This window comes from Nestor notabilis, unplaced genomic scaffold (genome assembly GCF_000696875.1).
Source record: "Nestor notabilis isolate BGI_N333 unplaced genomic scaffold, ASM69687v1 scaffold23158, whole genome shotgun sequence".
Lineage (NCBI taxonomy): Eukaryota > Metazoa > Chordata > Aves > Psittaciformes > Psittacidae > Nestor > Nestor notabilis.
Window position 1 is genome coordinate 28023 of NW_009941805.1, and position 12247 is coordinate 40269.

The 12247-nt window shown below is 45.9% G+C and overlaps 1 protein-coding gene across 1 annotated transcript in view; it reads right to left on the minus strand.

Moving 5' to 3' along the window:
• The window catches only part of SETD5 (SET domain containing 5), a 37003-nt gene extending 25412 nt beyond the window's left edge, over positions 1-11591 (minus strand). The window contains 7 exon segments of the mRNA XM_010021077.1: positions 2711-2953; positions 4487-4525; positions 5574-5761; positions 6156-6214; positions 6535-6746; positions 7620-7725; positions 11409-11591. Of these exon segments, the coding sequence (XP_010019379.1) occupies positions 2711-2953; positions 4487-4525; positions 5574-5761; positions 6156-6214; positions 6535-6746; positions 7620-7725; positions 11409-11479 (918 nt within the window). The 5' untranslated portion in view covers positions 11480-11591.
• Positions 11592-12247: the final 656 nt, after the last annotated feature.

Sequence of the window (12247 nt, forward strand, 5' to 3'; positions counted from 1 at the left end):
GAGATGCAAGTTAATAGCTGGCAGCCTTCACTATGGCTCATGACTGACCTGTATTACTGTCCACCTGGTGCTGGAAAAGAGCTGGAATAAGGTAGGGTGGTGGGAGTAAGACAGCCCATGAAGGAAAGAAGCTCTGCATCTGTAAAACTCAGTTGTCCGAGCTGGTAAAACAGGAATGATCTCACAGCTTTTTCTGCTAAGGCCCTGGCTCTGCTTGTTTTGGTTCCCTGAATTCAGAAATAAGAAGAGGATTAGCTGCTATGCTTTCATGTGTGAAAAGAACAAATGATTTTGTTCATGTCACTCCCCAGGGACTGCTGACTGCTAATCAGACAAAACTGTTCCGATATGTTTCCAGAGCAACATCTGCATAATACTCAGTGGCTTTATTTTATAAAGGCCCTTTCGCTCTTCACTTCAGAATGTGAAATCAATCAGGAGTTTGAGCTCAAGTCAGCAATTATCAGAGGCAACAAAGGGCAGATACTGACCCTGGGTTTGCTTCGGCAACAGCAGGCAGAAAAGTGATTCACAGCTTTCAGTTTGTTGAGCATCTGGCAGCAGCCAGCACTGAGATGATTTTATTTATGACACCAAACAGCTTCATATTTTCACAAGTTTCCCTTTGCATCATGAGGGCAGTTGAGAATCGGCTTATTCAAAACATTCAAATGATCAAAATCCCCTATCCATGTATAACTCTAAGGCAGCTTGGGGAAGCTTTTAGGTCATGCTTACTTCTCCCTCTTCTTTAAGTATACACTTGCATCATCATTTACCCAAGCCAAACACCATTCTCAACTGTCAGAGTATGCAGGGCATACAAAGCATTTTATTTTTATTCCTTCCTCCTCTCTCCAGAGTCTTCAGAGCCAAACAGAGCAGTTACAATATCCATCTTCCACACACTGCTGCTATGAGCATATTGACACGACCTCCTTGATTTTTTTTTTCTAGCTCAAAGTACCCATTCCCTTATCTCCCATAAAAGCTATTATTCCATCCAAAACAATATCTAGTTAAAAGACAATGGATGCAAACCAAAGAAGCCTTCTCAGATTGTCTAACAAATATGAGACCAATGACCGGAACAAGACCACAAAGCGCAGGATGAGACCATGCGCTCCTCGTGCAGGCTGTCCTCCACGCAACACTCCACAGCCATCTACTGAGCAGAGAAGACAAGGACATAAGGGGCTGACAAGCAGCAGCCCCAGACATCCACCTGGTCTTTCCTCAGTATCCAAGAGGAACTACAAAGCCTCCAAGTCACTTTATACTATCGCAGCATGCACAATGTGCAATAGGTACCTACTCACAGCTTGTTTAGAGTAACTGCAGCTCACTAGGAAGTTTTGCAACTTACTATCTTTTTGTTTCTTTGGGATATATTGCATTTTGAGTTTTCCAATTTGGGATTCTGACTTTTCCCTGTGGGAAAACCTATGTCTGTACAGGGGTGAAGGGAGAGGGCAAAAGAGCATGACAAAACCAAGCACAACGATGTATGATATCTTTGATAATCACCTGTCCTGCTGTACTCTATGAAGGTGATAAAAAGAAACAGCGTATGTTTTACTTTTAATTTCAGGACCTTTCCTAAAACTCATGTGAAGGAGACTGAAGAGTTTATATTTAGACTCCAAAAATATTAAGATTTCTAGAGAAGCAGAACTTTTTCTTCCCTGTATTTCCTCAGTTGCTCTCTTTAGGAAGGCTACTCACACAGCGAAGTAGAAGTGTTTCTCCCCAACCCCCACAGAAGTCTTATTATTGCAGAACTACAGGCAAGAGTGGAAGGAAGTTGGGTCCAAAGTCCTCTTACTGCACTCTCCCTTACTGGCAATATCTTTGCTCTGCCTGATGTGCTTCACCTACATGAAAGCAGAGGGAAAGGTGGGAGGGAGCACGTGAACTTCACAGAGCGGTGAGTCAGCTGATAGAAACACAAATGATTCAAGCACAAACATACACCTGACATTCAGGTTTCTGACTGTTGCTCCCCTTCTACAGAAGAGGTGTCCCACATCTGTTCTGGAGCCCATCCTTTTCAGTTGCCCCTATCTGCATTCCCCTGGACAAGAAAGACCCACAAAGCCTGAACTGAGTGGAAATGCTTCTCTCTGTCCAATAAAGCATGGACCAGATAAAATATCAGCTGAGAAAAGCAGTGGGGAGGACATACACCACACAAACACATCCTTTTCTTGTTTCTCCTTGTCTACGTGCACTCCATAAAGCTGGCAAGACACCAATCATTCACATCTTGGAAAAGTTAGGAAGACAGTTCCACAAAATCAACTGTAGTTGTGCACAACTTGGAAGTTATCAGAGTCCAAATAGTCACCCAAAATATTGAAATCATTGAAAGACAGAAAAACTCAGCTGGAAAGCAGGAAATTTCCTATCTGCAGCAAGTGATAGGTCTGGTTCTGCCTCAAGCCATTCAGTGACCAGGAACTAATTATGGTAACACACCTGTGAACCATATCACAGAACTGTACAAAATATTCCCAACGTAGCAACACTGATTTGGTTGAAAATGTTTCTGAATCCGCCTTGGCACTGGCATCTCTTCTGTTCCTTTTTATTTCAAATCTGTGTCTATTGGTCTGGAGTTATACAACCAGCTACGATATTGCTCACCCATGCCTTATGTCTAGAAACCCGAGGACCCGACTTACCCCACTCCAGTCACAAAGGTTCTTACCTGCATCTGGGACCCAATAACAGTATTATTGCAGGCCAACTCTGTTTTGTTGATTGTGTCTAGCAGAGCAGTTTTGCCCACATATTCTTTATTAGAGTTTAGATGCCGCTCCAGCAGGTTCTGCACGTCAGCACTGTACTGGTTAGTGAAGGCTTCCTCGTACTGATCGGTCCACAGCCGTATTCGATTCTCCCACCCTTCAGCTGTGTTTTCATCCAAGGCATGTGCTTCAGAAGGGGAATTCTGCACCAAACAGCAAAGAGTGAATGGCTAGCACGCAATGGGAAAAACCTCAGCACAGTGCTCTGAGTGTGTGGATATGCTACACAAATAGGCAGATCTATTCCAAGCCAAGCATGTGCTGGTTATGAGGACACCTTTTTCGGAGCCCACATCCTCCAGAACATTGTAAAACAGTGCACATACGGGGAACTCCATGCAGGACTAAGACCTCTTGAGACCTGGTACTTGGCACTGCTACATACAAGAAAATTAAGCTGGTCCGTGGCCAGAAAAGGTTTTTTTAAGTCACTTTGGAAAAATAATTAGGTAGATTTAAAAAGCAAAGTAACAGAACACACAAAGGCAAATAAACGTCATGTAGGTTTGCCCTACAGTCAACCCACTCATGCCCAGCATAATGCTAGGTGATGCTGACTGCAGCTCTATCTTGCAGTGACTGATCCAAAAATACTTCTGAACCTTCCAGCTAAATGGTCATCGGGGTTTCAAGGAACTGAATGTAGAGCATAAGCTAATACCCAGAGGGTTAAAACTGCAAGTCCTAAGCAGTGTAAAGAAGAGAGGGCAGAATTAGGTAATCCACTTAGACCATCTTGGAGGGGAGGGGAAAAAAAGAAGCTGGTAGGGGAAAAACAAACTCAAACAGACAAGCTTCATTCTTTACACGACAGTAGTTGAAGTAATTCAACAAATAATATTCCAGAGGTCAGTAACTCAACTAGCTTCATCAGGGACTGAGACACATGTGACACTGAGCTCTTAGTGACAAGGACCACTGAAGAACAATCATTATTTTCATCATATCTATTAAAACTATGAAAATTCTTAATGCATTTTTACCCTCTCAAGGCACTTGTGTACTGTGGAGATAGGTGCATATGGACAGACACACTACAGGATTGTCCTACTTCCTCTGAGCCACCTGCTAGAAGCCACTGTCAGCTACAGACCTGGGGTCAGACGGAGCTGACTGAACTTTAAGGCACCTCTTGTGTTTCTAAGAACACATCTAGCTCAAAGTCTTTTTGTGGCAAATAAAGTTTCTATCAGACAACCACACCTACCAGTATTGCAGAGAGTCAGAGATAAATATATCATCCCATCCCTAGTCAGAGGATGTGGAGAAAAACAAGGCCACACTGCAAGGGACTCCCAACATTAAACCCAGGTACTGCTTTGATGCCCAGGTTTAAAATAGCTTCGATGCAATTAAATGATAACTGACCTCACAGAAGAGTGGCTACAACTAGTTCTACGTCCCTTACATCGAACACCCCACTCCCAAGTGTCATCAGTCAGTCATATCTCTTGGAATTGGATGATATTACCTCACAGAAAGCTATCTGAAGCAGAAGCAAGGTTCAAGGGGCAACTCCTGTGATGCCCTTTTGAATAGGCCTGCTTGTGGTGCATGGTAAGGTTTGAGATTACTGAGGCCAGTCCCACAATCAGAAATTCCCCAGACAAACCCAGAGGCACAAAATACAGGGAAAAACCCCACCACCATCACAGAGGGTTCTCAGTTCTACTCACCTTCATCCTCAGAGACTTTCGTGAGCCCTCTCGAAAGGCCTGTCACCAAACAAGGAGAAAGAGAGAGAAAAGACATGGCATTATATATATATATACACTCAGAATTAGTGTATATAGAACCAAGCTAGATCTCGCTCCAACAGACCAACCCTTAACAAAAGATGATGAGAATTACAGGAAGACCTACACAAGGAGCAATGGACTTGAACAAAAACACTTTGCAATGCAAATCCAGTGGAAACTGCCGAAAAGCTCGACAGCCAGGACTGATGAACTAAAAAGGCTGCCTCATACTTAGTAAAAACCTCAAGATCAAAACCAAAACTGTCCCGACTAACCGCGCTTGCTTTGACAGAAGAAAGGGCCAGCAACAGAATCAAGCTGGTTCACACCAAAAAACCCTGAAGAGCTCACATGATTCCTGCTCCCAGTCTTTTATTTAGTCAGTGCCTACCAGAAGAACTTCAAGGGAAACCTAAGCTAGGGAAAATGATGGTAAGCTAAGCTGGTGATGAGAAAGAACCAGCTGCTCACACACTTGCATTCCAACATAAGCAACCCAAAATTATTTCAGTCCCCAAACCCTCACAAACAAGACTGTAAAGTCAGCCCTCATCAGCTGTACAGCACTACCTACGTAGTTTTCCACACAGGCACTATCTCTGTCCCTAAACGGTGCCAAGAAGCTCTGTAGTCCAGATTCCTTAACACAGCCAGATAAGTAATGCCACGCTCGCTTTGGTTTTGATTCCATTCACACACTGCCCCTTTGCCACAAACAGACTCCAAAAGCTCCTTCCCCAAACACTAATAGACTAGAAGGGAAAATATGCAATCGAATCCAAGCTCTGAGCATGAATGGGCAGTGTTGGGAAATACGGGTGGAGTTCCAGTAAGGTAATTTTTAAACCAACAGCCACGCACTTGAGCAGGTCACAAATACAAGGCGTCGCGTTATTACACCAGAAAGAGCAGTTCCTCAGAGGACAGAAGTTCCTTGTCTACTGCCAGCTTGTCACCCTGCTCCCAACACTGCTCCACAGAGCATTCGGTAGGAACTGCAGCAACCTTGTCTCACTCCACATACCTTGATCTTTTTGGCCTTTGGAGCAGTGCGAGCTTTTTCTGTGCTCCTCTTCCTCTTCTTAGGTTTGCTTCTACGGACTCGGTTGACAGTCAGCGTGATGCTCGTAGGGGTGTGCTGTGTAGCTGTGTACAGCACCGTAGAGGGAGATAGTTCTTCATCCCAGCTCTCAGTTGCACTGCTGTCCCCACCTAGAGAGACAAGTGCTTTGTTAGCACTGATTTTATTCATCCCAGAGAGAACAGCTTACCCTTATATCAAGACAACTTGATGACCCTGCATAGCTCTTCCATAAGACAACTATTCCACCTCGGTTTTCCCACCCAAAATGGGAACAGGTCTCCCAAACTTCTGATACCTCACAGAATGGCACTGATCAGCATTTCCCTTTTCTGTTCACAAGATAATCTGATTTTCCCAAGAGCTGAGGAGAGGTCAAAGGAGAGGAGAAAATCCCAGTGGTTGGGAGGCACAGAACACTAGTGGGCACTGATCACAGCTGGGTGATTACAACAGCCGAAAGATGAAGGTCTTGTAGAAAGAAAGCAAAAGTCACCATTTTCAGAACTACAAGCCCAGGCTCACCTGACACGTTGTCCTGCTTCCGGCGGCGGAGTCTGATCACCTTCCCCCTGCTCATTCCTCTGCCAAAGGAGAATGCACAATTGAAGCTGGTTTGTAGGAGTAAAGTCACTTGAAATTCAACAGGATGTCACAAGATGCGTGCCCTCAGTGGGGCCCAGGATGATAAGAACATCGATTTAACATCCTCATCTCCACTCCTGGTGCCACCAACACTTGTCAGGCTGACAACGCAAAGGAGGAGGGTCAATACTGGGTAAAGCACTGGAAAGAACGCTCCAGTTAGCAAAAGGAAGTCCGTCCCACAGCCCAAACGTGACACAGATCGGTAGGAGAAGTCAACACAAGGAGCAGTCTACATCTGCACTGCACCAAAGCTTACCTGCACTTTTCACACTTGAGGAGGAAACCATCTTGGGAGACACTGCAGTGGCACCAAGTGGGAATTGATTCTCCTTCTGAGGAGCTCTCACTGTCCCCGGAGTTCTCCTCATCAGGCGAGTGCAGGCCGTTCAGTTCTGCACGAGGTATAATGGTCTGGACAGGAGGAGAGGCTGGCGGCGTTGGAGGAGGAGGGGCTCCATAATTATGATCCTGAAAACGAGTATTTGCAGTACTACTTTTAACATGAAGATAGGCTGCCTAGAAACTGAAGCCCCAAATCCACAGTTCCCAGGTTATTATTTAACAACTGGTGTAAACCAGAAGCCTGAATTCCTCAGTCTACCAAGAAGGTAAAGCAATAGCTCTGAAAGATGCAAATGGTTTTCTTCTGCACCAATGAATTAAATTCAAAACCCATGAAAACAACAAGGCTATTTCAACACTAACTGTTGCGCTGCAATTAATCTGACACGACATCAGTGGTCAAACACTGGAACCGGTTGCCCAGAGACGTTGTGGAGTTTCCGTGTGTCGAGATATTCAAAACCCAACTGGACACGGTCCTGGGCAACCTGCTCAAGCAGAGTCAGCCTGAGCAGGGGGGGTGGATTATGTGATCTCAAGAGGCCCCTTCCAACCTCAACGACTCTCTGATGTCCTGTTCAAGCCCATAGTTTCAAGCCACGCTCCCACTCCTCCTGACTGTTCCTTGTTCCTCATAGTTATAAGTTAGCAATATGAAAATCTGCACAGTTGAAACAAGTATAAATAGTGCATAATAAAGCAAATGGGGCATAAAATTACCACCAGGAAAATATTACATGTTCAAATATAGTCACACTTCATTCATATACTTCATTCAGTTAAAAATCTATCACCTAGAACGCTAATAAAGCTTGCTACGGAGTATGCAAGACTTCACAAACAATAAACACACAAATGCAAAATGTATGGCAGAACTCAACTGTAACTCAGCGCTCCCTAATGAATTTCCTAAGGCTTAACAGGCAAAGAACTATGGAACAAGGAGAAATGAGTAGAGTAGACAGTAAAGAGCTGATTCACTGCAGAGAGAGTACTCACTGCGTAAGGCAGCCCGCGATAGCTGTGTTTCTGGGTGGCCCCATAGCCGTGGCTGGAGTACACATTCTTCTCACTGACAGCTGGACTAGCTTCCACAGACTCTGGGCTGCAGAAAGGGCCAGAAGTAAAACCCATCAATACAACATCATTTCTTTAATGCTGGTATTTCACTGCTCTTTTCTATTCAACACATGAGCTCAAAATGAAGAAACTTCACGAAATCGAGGTGTGATTATGTGCTTCACCAAGCATCATGTGTGCAGAAGTTGTACAGGATGAACCTGCTTTCAGAGGGAAGAAACTGAGTAAGGGCCACCCTGGATAACTCATTAAACTGGGTCTCAATCTGGGAACTTCAAAAGATAATTAGCATGTAAGAAGCTCAGTTTCCTTATTGTCGAGGAAGTTGGGTCAAGTTCAGCATTCACGTCTGAACTCAGGCAGCCTAATCTCAAAGCCACTGAACAGTGCTGCCATTTTATCTCTGCAACAGCTTATTTCAAATAGCAGCTAAGCAGCTTTCCTGCATCTGTGCTTGTTTCTCTCTCCCTCTGACACTAATTGTTAGCCAAGTCCAACGTCCTGTGATAAAGTCTGCATGAAACCTGCAGCTGCCCTGACAGCAACTACCAGAAATTGGGGATTCCTGCTACAAAGAGGTAACAAAATTCATGACCTGGACAGACACTGGCCACAGACAAATCAGTTTTGCCCTGTGCTTTCGACACAGCAACATGGTGTGCAATGTGCTCAATAGATTTGCTGCTGAGGTACAATGCACTCTTCCACCACACGGTGGTGAAGAAAAACAGCTAAAAATGAAAGGTATCTCCTTAGCAAAGCTGCAGAAACCCTGCTCAGAGAAGGGACAGCTGCAATTCAATGCAGGGAGTATTAGGTAATGAGGCTACAGACAGAACAACAGCAAGGAAACACACTGTCTGGTACAAGCAGAAGATACGAGTCAGCTGAACCTCTGCACAGATCACAAGTAGGGCACATATCAGAACACAGCAGAATGTTACTGAATCATGTCTGCAGGTGAAACCTCCAAAATTATGGCACGGAGCTGAGCAAGCAGGAAAGAAAAACACAGGAAAGGAAAACTTTACCTTGGACCTGTGCTGCTTTGGTGAGATCCTGCAGGATTTTCAGTGGGTCCTACATTGTCAGAGTGAATCAGGCAGCACTCATGCAGCAATGGCCAGTGGCCACGCGTGGGGCAGTGTTTAGGCACCACCCAAGAACACTAACCCCTGTGTCCTTTGGACTTCCTATTAGCTCTTGAAATCTCTGCTGCACTGAAGTTTGCCCCACCCTGCCTCCAAACCCCATACACTCTGGAACACACCACCCTCCTGAGCTTCTGCCTTAAACTGGAGTAAGGTAGGTCTGTCTTTGCAACATAAAGTAGCAGCAATCGTACAAAGAACTGCAGAAAATAGAAGACCTTAAGCCTAAGCAAACCACTCAGGATTTAGGAGCATGCCATGATAAATTAAGTTGGTTTTCAATGTAACTACAGCCAGCTACATTGTCAAAAGCAGGAGATGTAGGTAGCAGTATCTCCCAGAGGATATACTTCCTAATAAAAGACACCCTGTAGAGCTTGCCACGTAATCCAGCCTTGCTGGATCTTTGCGACAGTCCTTTAGGGCTTCCAGATTGGTACAGAGTTAAATCCCTTCAGGTTTAATCGTATTTTCGGAAACAACATTAGAAGGAAAAGAGCCTAAGCAGCAGATCCGTCCTCTGTCCAAGTCACCCACATTCCTAACTCCAGTCAGCCTGGAATACCAGCAATGCTGCTGCAAGCATTAGCAATAAAACTTCAAGACTGTTGGTGCAACGGTGTCCAAGGGCAACAACGCTGGGGCCCATGCTTCCTCAGCAGCAGCCCGCCAAGCAGCTTCAACAACTCTGTACGTGCAGGCAGATTAAACACACAAAAACTACTCTGCAGCCTCCACGTCACCCTCGGATGAACCCTTCAGCATTTTCACTTCCCCTCTGTATCAGAGGCCTTGGGAAGATGATAAAGCTCAACCTGAAAAGATCCAGCTCGTTTTCCTTTTACCTTCCCACTGCCTCCGCGATGCTCGTCTTTGAAATCAATCCCTTATAAGAGACAAGAAGCTCAGGTACTCCAGACTTCATGCATCAAACTACTACAGTTTCAATGCAGAGCCTGCAGAATAAAATCCTGGCATTCCCTATTTTCAGCAAACAGACAGAAAAACCAATTCAGAGATCTTCAAAAGCCTTTTTTCAGAGCACTCCAGCCTCAAGTTGGACCTACAAATTTCTAACAACCAGGGAAAAAGAAAATGCTTTGCAGGTTTACAGACAGTCTTTTTGACATTTAGTTCTTAAAGGGGCATGTGTAGACATATCTGTCTCTCCTCTCCAAAAGCAAAGTGCCTGGTACATGAGTAAACTATTTAGCACTCTCTCCTGTCATAAACAGTTCAAAATTCCTATATGTTGAGTCTTCAAAGTGCTCGTGTGGGAGAAGATGGTGACAAGAAATACTGGATGTGAAACCTTGAAAAGGGAAGGATCATATACCCACTGCAGAAGAGTGACTGACTAGGCTCTATCCCTGTTTAAAAACAACACATAAAAATACGGGCTTTTGGATGGAACGAAGCATCAAAAAGAGGAGTACCCAGAATGGGGCGAGTGCCAGGACAGACAAAAAGAGCATTAGCAGTCTTGCAGAGAGCACACTGTGTAGTCAAACTCTGTGCATAGTCAAATCAGGGCAAGATGGAAGGGAAAAACCATGATTCATACTCTAGCCCACTGCTCTTACAGCTCAAAATGAAGAGTCTGCAGCAATATTTGCTCTACACTGATCAATCTGACACGCAGGTATTTACACACCAGGTACCTTGAGATACTACATGGGGGAAATCTATCTCCAAAATACCCAATGTCAGTTTTTGTAAAGACACGCTACAGTCTGTATTTCAAAGGAGGATGCAGGAAAGCAGGAGGTCAAAGCACACAGAAGTAACTCGAGCCCTCCCTCTCGCCCTCAACAAAAACACAGTACTCATCTGAGCTGACATCATTCTAACAAGGGTTGTAAGAGAAGACCACAGTGCAGTATTTTCTGGATTTGAAATGTGCCTGACTCCTGCAGAAGCAGAGTCTTTCTAGAGAAATTCCTTATCCCCTCCACCAGGCCTCAGAGAGAGTGCTGCAGTGAGAGCCCTGCACAGGGTCCTGTGGCAGGGACCCTGAAGGATTGTCTGCCCATTGAGGTGTGCTTCTTGGATCCTGCTCTGGGGCAGAAACAAAATAAAGGCGTCTACCCAAGCTGAGGCTCTCTCATATCTCTGGCCAAGCTCCAACAGGGCCCAGAAATCAGGTTCTGAGTCTGTGCTAACAGGCTCTACTGAGATGGGGGTTCAGCACACTGATTCTTCACACAACACACTTTTGGAAAAGAAAACCTTGTACCTTGCCAATGCCAAGCACGGGTAGAGCAAATGCGCAACTGCCTCAACTTGAGTATGGACTTACTAGCCAAGCTGATAGAAACCCCATGGTTGAGTGTCTCATACTGCTGGAATTCTCCTTTTCCCCATCTTTTGCATCAAACTTACCAATTTCCATAACACTGCGTTTATTTAACACTCAGAGCCTCTGCATTCACCTCCCACACAGGCAGAGGACCAGCACCCCCTTCCTCTTAAGTGGAGAAAGCACCAGCACTGATCCTGCAGCCCCACTCCAGGGCAGCCCTCGCCACCCTCCCCTCCTCCGTGGGGTGACACTCACTCCGATCCTGCAGCCATGTCGGAGTAGGACGTATCTGGTGTGGTGACTCCCAGAGGGATTGCAATGCTCATGACGCCCGTCGGGGATCACGGAGTCCAGAGGGCAGCGACCGGCCGCTCCGAGGGCGGAGAGGAGCCGCAGAGCCTCGGCCAACACGTCACGGACATGGGGAAACCTGCCGGGGTAGAAACAAAGCATTGCATCTCTGCTAACAGGGTGAGGTCTCCCCGTGCAGCCCTAGAGCAGGATTTCATAGTCAATAAAAGCAGAAATAGGTTTTCATCAGTGACATGTCACATCATTTTCACTGTGTTTTCATACACGGGGGCAGGGAAGAGGTAGCTGGTAACAGTTTGGTGGTGGTGGTGGTTCCAGTCTTGGACTGACATGCAATGAGCTGCTCTGCCATAAAGCCGATAATGACCCTTCCCTCCTCCCCCACCTAAACTTAGGACTCATTATCAGATAAGCAATCTATTAAATCCTTCTGCATATTAAGCAGCAGCTGTCACCCACCACCCTCAGCCCTCCATCAGCATTTCCTAACCCCTTCCCCAACCAAGTTGCAGGCAAAGCCCCATGTGGGAGGACAATGAGACAGAGCTGAGACCTCTTGTTCGAGATCAGGCAGTATTTGCATTCATGGCCCATGGCACGGGTGAGCGTGACGGGCAGGGTGGTTATCCCTGTGCTCCCGTCGGCAAGCGAGGCCCGTCCTGGATTCCGCTCCGGTTCCCTGAGTCTCCGAGATCCCGGCGGACACCTCCCCGCGGCAGAGCCACGTCAGACGTCTGGGTGCTCGCGCATGGGCTGCACCGACCGGAGCCACGGCGGGGCCA